The sequence below is a fragment of the Pezoporus wallicus genome, unplaced genomic scaffold (assembly GCF_028554395.1).
Source record: "Pezoporus wallicus isolate ANWC-B61680 ecotype Strahan unplaced genomic scaffold, APGP_CSIRO_Pwel_v1 contig_8047, whole genome shotgun sequence".
Taxonomy (NCBI): Eukaryota; Metazoa; Chordata; class Aves; order Psittaciformes; family Psittacidae; genus Pezoporus; species Pezoporus wallicus.
The window spans coordinates 4,705,147-4,718,614 of record NW_026639548.1 but is presented as its reverse complement, the minus strand read 5'-3'; the positions used below and the strand labels follow the sequence as shown (position 1 = coordinate 4,718,614).

General features: G+C 41.8%; 1 protein-coding gene across 3 annotated transcripts in view; it reads left to right on the top strand.

Moving 5' to 3' along the window:
• TMEM132B (transmembrane protein 132B) overlaps positions 1-13,468 on the top strand; it is a 233,907-nt gene that overhangs the window by 97,983 nt on the left and 122,456 nt on the right. For all 3 annotated transcript variants that reach the window (XM_057414845.1, XM_057414847.1, XM_057414846.1), the window contains one exon: positions 3,098-3,238. In XM_057414845.1, the coding sequence (XP_057270828.1) occupies positions 3,098-3,238 (141 nt within the window). The remainder of the gene's footprint in view (positions 1-3,097; positions 3,239-13,468) is intronic.

Sequence of the window (13,468 nt, the reverse complement as noted above, 5' to 3'; positions counted from 1 at the left end):
AGGTGGCGGAATTTTTGTCGGCAGGTAAAATTAAAGGACATCAGAGTTTTCCCAAGAAGTTGTATTTATCCTCACAGCTCCCTTTGAGTTGGAAGAGCAGCACTTCCCAGTGTTTTATATGGAGGGAAGGGAGGTATAAGAGAACTGAATGATTCATCCGAACTTATAACAGCAGGTTGACTTGGTTTGTTGCCCAGAGCAGGGCAATAAACCCAGCACCCAGGCTTGGCACACTGACCATTCACCAGCCTCTCTCCAGTTCATCTTAGCTTGAGTTGGAATTTCTTACTCTTTTTGAAAGCCTCCGTCCCCACCACTTACAATAATTTTTGTGCCTGTATAGCTTGGGGGCAGATTTAAAGATATGAATCACTTATCTGAAGAACAGTAGGCTCAAACCACCCATATGTAGGCTGGTTTCATTTGAATTTCTTGACTTTTCCTAAGTGAGAAGCTGAATTCAGTTTCTTCCCTCTTTCAACCTTCCTGGCTCTACTGATATCCAAAAATGCAAAATGACATCTTGTCTCAGCCCACCAGAGCAGATGCATTGCAGGGGATTAGACTGGAAATTTTCCTAAAATGCAGCATTTTGAGACATTTTTGGAAGATGTAGCTGGGGAGCAGAGTATGGATGTTCACTTGGTGCTATCCCAGCAAGACAGGGGACGTGCAGCAAGCAGCCAAGACAGCATTGCCAAAACCCAGAGGGACACCTGTTAATGGACAGTGTCCTGAAGGAGAAGCCAAGCAGTGAGCCAAGAGGGCAGGCATCAGGGGAGCCTCATGTGATGTCCACGCTGGCAAAGAGCATCTCACAGCTGTGTTCAGACACGAGAAGAACAGCAAAGCTCCCTGGCTGAGGGTGGTAGACACAGCTGAGGGGTTGGCTGAAGAGAGAAGCCAGAGTTTTGGGGTGCAGTGTCTGGAAGAGGTTGGAATAGCTGAGCGTGTAAATAAATGTGGTTATTTAAGGCTATTGCATCCTTACTGCTAAACTGCATGTGAGGACCACTGATGATGGGAAAGAGGAGCAGCAGCTTCAGTTTCCATGAAGAACGGAGCTGCACAGTGGTGCTGCATGGTGAAAGCCTGGCCATGTGTGGTAGGGGAACTGTTCCATGTTGCTCTTCACCCTTGTTGGTATAAACTGACGTGCTAGATTTGAATCAGAGTAGATGAAAAGCGAATGCTGCAGAGTGAAGATATCTGTAGTGTAAAAGCTGTGTAGGAGGACTTCCAGGCTTCTGACAGATGGAAAAAGGGTGATGAATCCTGGGGAAAATCCAGCTGTCCTGTTGTGTCCCCCCCCCCAGCATCCTATGCCCTTCAGTTAACCTTTAATTAATTGAGGCTTTGACTTGGGTGGACAGGCGGGTTGGGGGTTTCCAGACATGTTGGCAAGAAAACACATGAGAAATTGCGAGGGTGGTGGAGAGGCAAGTTTGTTAAACCCCATCATTCTGGCTGTGAAGGAGAACATTTAAAAAGTGCTGGTTGGTTACTTGCTTATTTTTAATTTATTATTTTATTTTTGCCAGGCCCCAATGATTTTTTTTTTTCAAGTGGGAGGCTGAGTCTGATGAGGAAAATTATTGAATCCATTGCTGAAGGCATAATTCTCTCTCTCATGTACATTACAAGTCAGCCTGAAATGAAGCCTTGTAGGTGTCTGGCAGGAATTATTTGGTCAGGTGTAATTACTACAGAATGAATGAGTGTTCCTCTGAAAGAAAGAGGAGGTGATGGGAAAGGGGTACATAAGCTTTGAGGCACGTTATTTGGAGATGCGAATATCTGTGGAGAACATGAAGGAGACAGTTAGAAAAATAGCAAGGAAAATTCTCTCCTTGCAGGGAGCATTTTTCATCAGACTGGTTATGCCAGGTGTGAATATGGCCCATCAAGTCAGTAAAGCCTTACAGGCAAGAATAAAGGTATCATAAAAGCAAGATGAATTAATTCCTTCTGAGAAGAAAAAAAACACCAATTGCATCTTGAAGTTCCTTTGATCCAAACCCTAGAACTTAAAGGAAATTCTTAATAGTGTAATGTGAGCAGCAACTGGCCATGAGGCATCGGCGTAAATCCATCACAATTCACTGTTAAGTAACGCATCAAGTCTCAGCAGTGCTGTTTTATTCCACCATACAACTAAGAGGTCCCTCTTGGCTTTGCTTTTAATTAATGAAGTCGCAGCAGTGGTGAACGTGGCACTACAGCTCTTGCTTTCTGCCTAATTGTTCTCCAGGCATATTTGCAGCGCTCTGTCGAAATCCCAGGCTTGTTTCAGGAGTCAAGCTGCACAAATGAAGTCCCTGCTATTAAAAGCAGTTTGTTTCCTATTCCTTGGCAATCTGTTCGTAATGCTGAGCCCCACTGGAGCATGGACTTCTATAAGCAAATTTTTTTAAAGCCAAAAAATGGTGACATTTACCAGCTACCAGACTGCTTTGAAACTCTAGCTGTGTTTAGGAAATCAAGGTTTTCCATGTCAGCATCATATTATTTTCAGCAGGAAGAGTTTGACATGCCCAGTTTGATACATGCCAGTATGCTGGCATGATTATTTTCATCCCTCAGTCCTGGATCTAGAATAACAAACTCTTTCTCTCACTCCTTCCTGCATTATGGTCTTGGAGCACTGAAGCACATTTTTTTTTCCATGCAGCTTGCCCTAACATTAAAAGGCACCTTGCTCCCAAAGGTTTGCGAGCAGGAGGATGTATTTTATACCACAGTGTTCTGAGTCTCCATCTTAAACTGCAGGAAAGACATCACAAATTAAATCAACTTCTGCTTAGTCACATCTGTTTCATTTATATCAAAGTAGTGCCACTGAAGCAGAGAGCATTCTTATTCTCTCCACATTGTTCAGGCTGAAAATTAACTGGCTTTGTACATAATGAAACTCATACTTCATCTCTTTAAAATGATTGGACCTCTTTTTGTATTTTTAAAGCAGAGTGACTTACAGTTACAATGTATTAATCTGTTACTAATGGAAGAGGGAATATTGCCTCTTATCTCCTTGTTTACCTCTGGATTTATTTGTAGGAGGTCTGTAACTAAAGCAATGCTTGCTGTTCCCCAACAGAATTAGGACAGCCCCCGGTGTGAAGATCCTGGACATCAGAGTCAGTGATGCAGACCAGTGGGGGGTTCAAGAAGAAACAGACAGCGCGAGGACCACTGCCACGGTGACATGTGTGCACAACGACCCGAGCGCAGAGAGCAGGTAAGCCACCATGTGCTGCTGTGCCTTAACCCTTGCTGAAATGCTGTGAGAGACAGAGAATAGCTTCTTCAATGAGTTGTATTGCTCTTTTAATAGCAGTAATTTTTCCTCCTCAGCTTCCTTGGAAGAGCTGTAGGTGATCTGATGAGAGATTTTTTTTCCTTTTGTTTCACTTCTGAGCTTTGGCAGTAGATTATCTGATTAAACTGGAGGCAGCCAACTAATCATAGCTCACGTTTGCTTTTCATGCACCTTCAGGGCAGCAGGAGGATCCCTCTTGCCAAAGAGCCAACAGAAAGGCATGGATTAAAATAGAGAAATATGAAGAATAATTGAAAGCCGTATAGGACAATGCTCTCTTCTTTATTTGAAAAGCCATGAAAGTAACTGCTGTGAAACACCTATGAGTCTATGAACTGTTTCAGGAATGCTGTGTCTGTTTGCTATGGTTATGCTCTCATAAGCTGTGTCAAACTTAATGTGAAATTTACATTGTTAGTTAGTCAGAATGATGTATTTACAATACAAGCCATTTCTCTCTTGTTACCATGCAGTTACTCTACACTTAAAGTACACTGTGCATAAATTTAACTTGAAACTGTATCTTAATTAGGAAATCTCTAAACTTTATGTCAGAATTTTCATTTGGGGAGTCTTTTGCATCCATCTTTTTTTCTGAAAGCTCCTGTAAAGGAGAAAAATAGTTGTTAGTAATTGTTTAGACCTAGGAAGATTGCTGCCAGAGGTTTGGAGTGCCGAGAAAGTTTCTACTCTGTTTAATTTCTGAAGCTGTATTTGGGGAACAAATGAATCCCATCTAGCTCTGGGTACCTGCAATGCAAGCGTTGAGGTGAAAGCTATTTAGTGTGAGTTCGCTTTTCAGCAGAAGGGACAAATAGGCACTGCAGAGGTGAGAGTCCTCTTGGATGTGTAAAACAGGCCTGGTGGAATAGCGAGCAAAAACTGCCTGTTTCTCTGCAGTAAAGATGCAGAGTGGAGGCGACCGAGTGGGACGCAGACATTTGCATTGTAAACGTGAGAAGTGAAGAGAGGTGATTCCCTGCTTAGTGTCTGATGAAGTCAAGTGCTACAGAGCTTTCTGGCTCTGTAGCACTTGAAATGCCAAGCAAACCTTTCAGTTCATTAGCTGTTTCCTGCATTTCTTCCCCATTAGAACAAAAAGGGGGGAGAGTCCCCTCTTTGTTCATAAGCACATTTGTCAAAGTTGTAACTTTAAGGTCGTGATGAAGGAAATTCTAGCCATCTTCCACCACTGTTTTGCTGGGGCTTCATGGGCTTCATTTGGCACTCTGTGGTTTGTCTCTGAATCTCTTGGTAAGATTCCCCACATCCTCCCAAAGCTGTAAAAGAAGCCAGTGAGTCCCTTTGGTGGGGTGAGAGGTCAGCCAGCAAAGACCTGGCTCGGGAGGCAACCTTCATGCCTCTGATGACCCATGGTGACCTCTCAACCTGAATCAGCTCAGGCAGCAGACTGGGGTTCTCAGCGGCATCTGTTCTCTGCTGAATGCTACAGTCGGGTTCTTTTTGCTAAAACAACTGCATCCTCTGTTCTGTTCAGAGCAGGATAGAAACCCATCGATTTGAAAGTGAAACACTGAGGTTAAAAGACGACTTAAGATCATTTGATGTTAGGGAGGAATCAAGTTATTGAACTGAAACAAAGTTTTAAAAGTTAGATAAGAAATAGGATGAACACTGGAAGTTATTGCCATGTACGTGGTTTCACTAACCCATGAAATTATACCTGTCACACTAACTTAGTTTTTATTAAAACTCACTTTTGTGTTGAACTGTTAAATTGCACAAAAGCAACAGATCTCAAGGTAATTACTACTCTGACCCTTTCCTTTTGTGAGATTAGTTTAATATTTTTGATTAATTAAAGTATGCAAATAGAAATTGCTGAAAGATCATCTCCAGGTGTGCAAATATTGTAGTGCTTAGAGTAAATATTTAACTTTGATCTTTAATTTGCCTTTTTGGTTATAATGGTGGCCCTCTTGTCTTTTGAGGAATATTAAGTGCTTATGTGGGGATTCTCATGTTTCATTTAGATGAGCAGAGACCTGAACTTGCTTCTGTTAGGTCAATGTGGCAAAACTGTCTCTAGACCCTATTCATCTGTTCCTCCTTTTAGTAATAATACAAGGAGCTTAATTAAAGGCAGTTTATATACAAGTGAGAGTGCGGGATCAATCTCTTTCATTGCAGAGCAGAAGCTAGTAGTAAACAGAATCGTAGCTACCTCAGGGGAGGCAGTTTTTTTCTCTCTTGGAAGTAATTTTACTTCTGCTGACTTGCCTGTTAGGCTGGTAGTAGAGAAGTGGGTAAGTCAGGAAGAGATGGCTGTGTTCACTATGGTTTTGCAACCTCTCTTGGGCTTTGTGGGGGGCCTCCAAACCTCCCACAGCTCTGGTTGGTTTGATGAAAGTGAGAAACTCCAGCAAGTCAGAGCCGCACCCGCTGAAATCTGCCTATCCGCATTGTCCTTAGCTCAGAGAGAGGTCTCTTCTCCACTGCTGTGCACTTGGGTTGCTCTTTCCTCCCCAGTGTGCAGCTCTGATAAGAACCACCAAGAGACACTGCCTGCAAGGAGAACAGTGGCTTTGGACTGTGACATGTTCTTAATCCTGTCTCCATTCCTTTTAGCCAGTGTTATCAGCTGGAGCCTTTTCAAACTTGCTTACTTTTCTAATCTTTCTCCTTCTCCCCTCTGCAATATTATTGTTATCGTGAGTTTTTCATCTCCATTTCTCACATTTCCCTACGCCAGTTGAGTGCTCATTAAAATGATTTAAATTAAGACCTTTCCTCCTTTCATGCAGAGTGCATCATGCCTTTTCTGTGCATTACTTAAGAAAAAACTTCCTTATCACAGTGTTTCAGGCAGTTTACATTATATTCTATTAAAAATCCATTTTGTCCAAGGTTGTCACAATTCATAGATTAAAGCTTTCCAGAGTGTGTTTTGTTAGAAAGACATTCATAAATTCACCTCTTTAGTAGTCCCGTAAGCTTGTATTTAAAACCTCTTTTTGAGCCTGTAGTTGAACAAAAAGCATAAAAGGAAGAGATTTATTTTAAATACACACAAGTATATATGCAAACATCTATTTGGATCTGTCTGGAGCTTTTCTTTGCCCTTATTGCTGCCATCTCAAAGGACTTTTCTGGTAGCTCATTGAGCGAGAAGATTGATTGTTGCCATCTGCATTTATTCTCCCTCGTACTCTTTCCTCGGGGCAGAACTCTGTGAATCTCATTTCGCTAAGGTTACTTGAAGCAGCAGTGTGTTTTGTTTCAAAAAAGACAACGTTTTCTACTTCAAGCGCAAATACTCTTGCATAATGCCTGCAGCTGGGACCCAGCACTTCCATTCCGCAGGAAAGGATCTTGATGGATTTCTGCATTGAGTGAAGGGGAGAAAGTTAGGGCTGGTGGGTTCAGATAAAAATGGAATGCTTTCAGCCTTGCATGCAGAATGGCTGTTTTTGTGAAGGACTGGGGTCTTCCCTGTGGTGTAGGCCAGTGTGTTGAATTAGTGCAAAAATTGCTCTTGAAATACAAGGCCAAGTCTGGGATTCTGCCAGACACAAGTCCTACATGTTTTCCAGAAAACAGATCTCATTTTTGTAAGGACCATGCAGGCTTTTTCCACTCCCTTTGCTGAAAGATGGATTGAGCCTTGCAGTTCTGTATTTTGCACATCAGAGTTCTCTGGAAGCATCTCAGGAACATGCCACAAATTAGGCTGCAGAAGGACTAGGGCAAGAGGGCTTGAAGAAATGCCCTGGGAGCATGGTCTGTGTTTGGCAAGCTGCGGTAGCTCGTAACTCAGCACTGATATCCAGAGGAATGGGATTTCAGGAACTTCGCCGGAGTGATTCAGCATTTTATAGGACTTAGGTTATTTCAAATCACTGGTGAGCAGGAGCTGAGTTTCCGTGGCCCCACAGTATGACATATTTCATGGTGCTCAGTGTCTGCTTGCTAGAAAGCTGAAGAACAAAAAGTTCACGTGACCTGGCCTTTGGTTCAGGGGAGACGAAGTGGCACGAACACAAAACAGACCACAGAGTTGCAACTCTGAGAGTATATGAAGAGATTATTTTCCTTACTCAGGAAAACTGTCATTCAGTTGTATTGGATCATTATCAGGTGAGGAGAGTCTGATTTTCTGACAAACCAGTACTTTAATCAGAAAGGTAAGATTTATGCTAACTAGCAAAGTTAATGACATTGATTTTACCTGCAGTGCTGAGTATAATGTTACTGGGACCAAACTGGTTCTTCTCACTGAGGGATTATTTTATCTCCGTGTCTATAATGCAGCTTCCATCTCTCAAGATATCCATCACTGCATAAATTAGACTTGCATGAGGGACATGCAGAATGCAAAAGTAGGCAGGGTGAAATCTTCAGAGGGATTTTTTCAAGTGTCCTCAGAAGTATTTTTTCTATTGCCTGGAGATGTGTATATTTTTAATTGCTGCAGACCAGCTCTGATGTCTGGCATTTGACATCATCTGTCTTTAAACTTGAATCCAAAAATGAAGATTCTATAATTAACCGTTCAGTTTATTTACCATTTTAAGAGGTGTTCATGGAATTAAAATAATTTAAATGACTTTATAAAATTGGAGTTGTACTGTCAGATACATAAATCCATAAATCAGAAAAAGCAGTTATTTCATGTATTTATAGGTATGCAAATAGACCCTCCTATTTTGAAATAATTCACTTCTTTTTCTGTGCTTGGGAATACCCTTTGAACCAGAAATATCACTCAAAAGGCAGATGTAAAGTTGGCTGCCAGTTAAAATATGTGCATGTATTTATTTAAAGTAAATATGTGTTATTGGAGCTGATGATCAGCTGAGCAGCAATGTATCATTTGGTTTTGTTTTTAAAGCTTTGGGTATGTCTCAGAAATAAGAGCTGAGGTTCTCTCCTCTCCCTCTTCACTTTGACAGACAGATTTGCACTCATCTCTGTATTGTGGGAAATATCTTTTTCCCTGCTAAGTATTCCAGCCCTTATTTTCCCGAGGCCTATAAGCAAACACTCCACCTGGAAGCCCCTCGGGCGCTATGAGGCTTCCTGGCTGTACTCTGCACTGGCTCTGCCAGATTGGAGCTCGCTCTCACAGCTTTTTGGAGGTGTTTCTGCACTGAATTCCCGACCACTCTGCTCCAGAATGACTTACATGGGTCCTCCAGGCTTGTATGTCATCCAGAAATGGCAGTGTGGTGCAGAGATTCCTACTGTCTCCAAAAGAGTCCTGGTTTGATGAGCTGATTTACTGCAATGACTTGGCCTTCCAGAGGATGCAGTTTGGTTGTACCTGGGGTGTCTGTGCTCTTGGTTTCTAAGCACAGGGCATGCTGAAGCTAGAATAAGGAGTTGGGTTGCCTCAGTAACATAAATAAGCTTATAAAGATGGGTGGCTGTAGCCTGCAGTAGCACATAGCAGTTAAAACCACACTGGGGAATGCATCAGGATGTGCAGTGAAACACTTACTGATGTGTTTATTGCCAAAGGAACTTGCTTGGCCCCAGGACACCGAGCGGGTGAAGTGCCATCAGCAACAACAGTTGGCTGACAGGAGGTCAATTGCATGTGTGGCTTTCCACAAAAGAACAGTAGCTGGTACAGACAGACAGGCTTGCTTGGTCTTATTTTAGGCCCATGCAAAGGCAGTGGGCTGGGTGCCATTAAGTTCACATAGTATAAAGTGAATGTGTAAGTGGAGCAGAGGGAGCAAAGAAACACAAATGTGTAGAGCAGGCAGGAAAGAATAGAGAAGGCCTGAGGAATAAAAGCCAGGGAGATGGGGAAGGAGAAGTGGATGGCTATTATCCCTGCCACACTTGTCTGATGTAGGTGAAGTAGTCCAGACGTCCTTTGGGCCCCTTTCCACCATGAAAGCTATACTTCAATGAAGCCATACTTCAGCTACGTTGAGAAGGAAGGGTTTGAATTAAAAAAGAGAGGAGCTTAAGGTGTGGAAAGAAGTCATAGACTATGTGGTGCAGTATACTGGCTTGGGTGTTTCCCTCCTGTTCTTATGCTCTTTCTGCTTTCCTTAGGTCAGAAGTGTCATGGGCAAAGAAACATGCTTTTAATGTAGAGTGTGCAGGACCTGTAAATCCTGCAGGAGTTCATTTTCTGGCCTTTGGCCAGACCCCAAGGCAGCACTGTATCTCGAGCCATTGATGAAGAGGATTTGTCTTTAATGCACTAGTTTGAAGGTTGTGACCTCTATTATGAGTGGTGGGAAACTATTCTGCTTTGTGTTAAGAGTGCTCCAGTGAGGAGCATCTACACACATTTTCAAACGTAAGTGTCTCAATAGAGTCATAAAGAAAACCTGAGATACAAGAATTTTAACTAACCTTTATTCTTTACCTGGAGGCCTTTTTGTATAAAAGAACCCAAGCCTGCTTGGAAGTGTTTCTGTAAGATGAAAGCCCTCACACCTCACAGTAGCTTCTTGAGGACCTAAAAAATAATAGACAAATTAACAGCAGCAGGAGGGACAACTTACAACAGAAAGTTGTGGTTCTAGGATCATACAGGAAAGTAGAATTTCTGGAAGGATTCTTCATTTTATTTCCCCCATTCAAGGCCAAGAACAATGAAATTGTCTGTCCATCTCCTGTTGGGAGCCTAATAGCCTGGAAACCACATGAATTCTCTCCTAGCCAGCCAGCTCTTTTGAATGGCTGTTTCTTCGTCTTAGTTAGCTTCATTGCTGCTCTGGTGAAGCCTCCAGTAGAGGGGTCAGAGGGATTACTGACTGCTAGTCCAGATAATTGCTTCCTGGCCCCAGTTCACCAGTCCAAGAAGGTAAGGACTTAATGACTCTTCTTATTCCATCCTTGCTGTGATGATATGGTACCTTTATTATGAGCCAAGGGTATCTTTTGGAACAAACACACCTTTGGTAGTTGGAAAAACCTGTTGTGCAGTGCAGCAGGAAAATCTGAAAATTTGGGAAATGATGAAGGTCTTGTTGGAAGAAGTCAATAGTATTCACCTGTGTTCAGTTGAGTAAGGTGAATGGAGGCATGAAAATGACTTGGAAAATCAGCTTTTGATAAAGATCTCTTAATTTGCCAAACTTAGTAGAAAGCTTTGTGTAAATCCAAAGAAACATCAGAAGGAAGTGAATTCTGATTCTTTGATCAACTTGCTTGATAGATAAGGCAGTTGTTTGTCAGCTGTGTTTGTGGCTGAAGACTTTCTTCCAGAAGTCTAGTCCTAGCTTCTAGAAGTGGTTTGGCAGGCAAATTTTAAGGTTATAATTTAAGCCTTTTCAATTTTGATCTCGTTTTTCTGTACTGCTGATTTAGGTGGTATGTGGAAAACAGAAGCCATTTCTTAGACTTCTCTTTTGTATATAATGAGGGGTTAAAGAGGAAAGAAATCAGTGGAACGGACCCTTTGGTCTCTTCCTTGGTGCAGCAACAAACAAGTGAAGAAGTGGCTTAAATAAGATCTAAACAAGTGTGGTCCACAGAACCTGATCTAAAGCCTGTTCTAAATGACATTTCTTCTGAAAGATGAGCCCAGTCATTCTGAAACTAGTCTTGTTTTTTTAATTTGATCTAATTAGCTTCATTTTGGGTATATCTTTCCTAGATGTGAATCCTAATATTGATGTAACAGTTGGGAAAGTTTAATTTCAGGGTAGGGTAGTCTGCATAATTAGGACTGCAAGAATATAGCAGGGAGGCTGGGAGCAAATTTCAAATGCATGCTGACAAGTGAATGCCTCTTCAAATAGTTATTCATCCATTGGTGCTTGCATGCTTTTTCCATATTGGATGCCAAAGGGAGTGATGACACATTCAGGAGTCAGTGGGCTTTGTTGAGTCTCTGCTGGTTTGCTGTCATTTCCTGTGCAATATATTTAAATGGCCACGTGGATGATCATACATGAGCTGCCACAGGAGGTCCATGACAAAAATCTGTACAATTCTGGGGGATTTCTGAAGTTTTACAGCGATCTGTGTGCACGTTCCAGCTGTGTTTAAGTGATAACTTAAGACTGAGTGATAAAGCCCAAGTAACCAGGGCTGCTGGACTCCTCATTCTTATGGCAAATGCTCTGGCTCAAGGAACAAAAGTGATTGTGTTGGATTTTTAGGTTTTCTTTCTATGATTTAATCACCTTTTTTTCCTCTCAATAGCTTAGACTTGAAGAAGCCTTTTCTTTGGTGTATGCTGGTCTGAATAGCCAAGACAATGACACTGCGACAATTCTCAGTCATAGTTCATCTTATAAGTGTGGGGTCTGCACAGATTTAGGTATCTGTGCAGCACCTTTAGATATGTAACATCATCTGATGGGAAAGTTTCAGTGGGCCTTATGGAGTTTCCAGAGGGAAGGAGAAGACGTGATCAAAGCCATTGTCACAAAAGCATTACTGATTCCTCTGTAAACACTGTACTTGTTTATATAGTCGCAGATTAAAAACCTGTTCTTTTGGCAAAGTTAAGTCTAGATTCGAAAGAGCACCTTTATGTAGGGTACCCCTTAAGTACGTACTTGGTTTTAAGTAGCTACCTTGGTTCTCCTGCCGCCAGGTATAATGATATAATGATACAAGAGGCACTCACTGAGCTATTAAAGACAGCAACATGCAGAAAACATAAGTCTTGATGGTAAACCAAGTTACATATAATGAGAGGTGTTAGTGTGCTAAACCTGAAAATATTGTGGAAATCAGGAACTGAAATCTTCTGCAGCACAGAAATATTTCTCAATATATTGGAAGTGTTGCTAAGGAATTCATTTTTGGCAACTGTACACAGAGATTTAAGAACCATAATTGGATTGTTCTTCGATATAATAGGACCTGAAGAGATTATTGAATAGATGTGAAATTGGGGAGTTGTTATTTGAGGTACGTTTAATTCCCACTTTTACCAATTTATGAATTTCACTTGTAGCAGAGCCTCCTGAGCTTATTTGAATCCCATTTGGGATGTGTTGACTTGCTTACTGAACAACCAGTGCATTAAAGTACAAAAGCTAACAACTCATTTGTTAGGCACTTAGCCAAAATTCAAACTCATTTTATTGTTACGAGGTGCTGTTGCTAGACAGGCAAATATTAAGTTTGTTACTTTGATTTATTCGAGTCCTCTGTGCCAAATACATTATAAAACATCCTGGCATTAACTTTGCATAAATTATTTTTTGCTTTAGTTAAATTTTTCACTCCTTTTGCCACTGATATTCCTCACCTGTGTTTAGAACCTAAAAAGCCAGAAGCTCTTGTGAAATGAAAAAGTAAGAACTGGCTGATGGTGTGTCAGTGTCAGCGTATGGTTTTTGTTTGTTTCTTTTAAACCTGTCTGTATCCTGTTTGTATGAAGAATGTGAAGTGGGAGTTAAGCTGAGAGCCCTCACAGAGTGTGATGAATCTAAACTGAGACATGGGCCCTTTTGCAAGACCCCTGGTCCTCTGGGGTGTCTGGAGATCGAACCGCTCCAGAGGGCAGCTTGTGCCAGTACAAAAAAGCCAGGGATAAACTGGAGCTTCCAGGGAGCACAGGAAAGCTTTGGACAAGAGTCAAAATACTGGGGAGCACATTTGAGCACGATAGCTCCCTGTTGGAGGGAACAGCTTGCATCAGGACTGTAACAGGACAAGAGATATGTCCCCCCTTGACACCTGGCTGAAAATGTAGGACTCTGTTTTGCTATAAACTTGGACATGCTGTCCTTGGGAAATTGTACGCAGGTACTTGACAGCTGGCTGTGTTTGTTCTCTCTATACAATTTGCTGTATGTGGATTTTCCCAGGATACTTGTTAAGGGCTTTGCTGTGAAATACTGCAGTCATTAAGGCAAATCACTAAAGCTTTAGCACAAAACCTTTCCTTAAAAACTACTGCCAATAGCTTGATCTTGCTGTGGTTTTTTTTTTTGTTTTTGTTTTTTTTTTAAATTGGTATAATCCAAGAACAGATTTGATTCTTTGGAAGTTCTTGGACTCACTGGGCTCAAAAGATTGGCATTTAAGTCTCATGAAGAGCTTTGTTGTTGCGGGGGGTTTCTTTTCTGCGCCTGTTGTCTGTATGCTGCATGTTTTGGTTGGCATTGCACGCTCAGAAAGAACTATTTGGTCTTTTCTCTTAGGAGTTTTCAGTGCAGAGATTTAACTCCAGAAGCGCTTGACCTCAGCGCTGGGTGG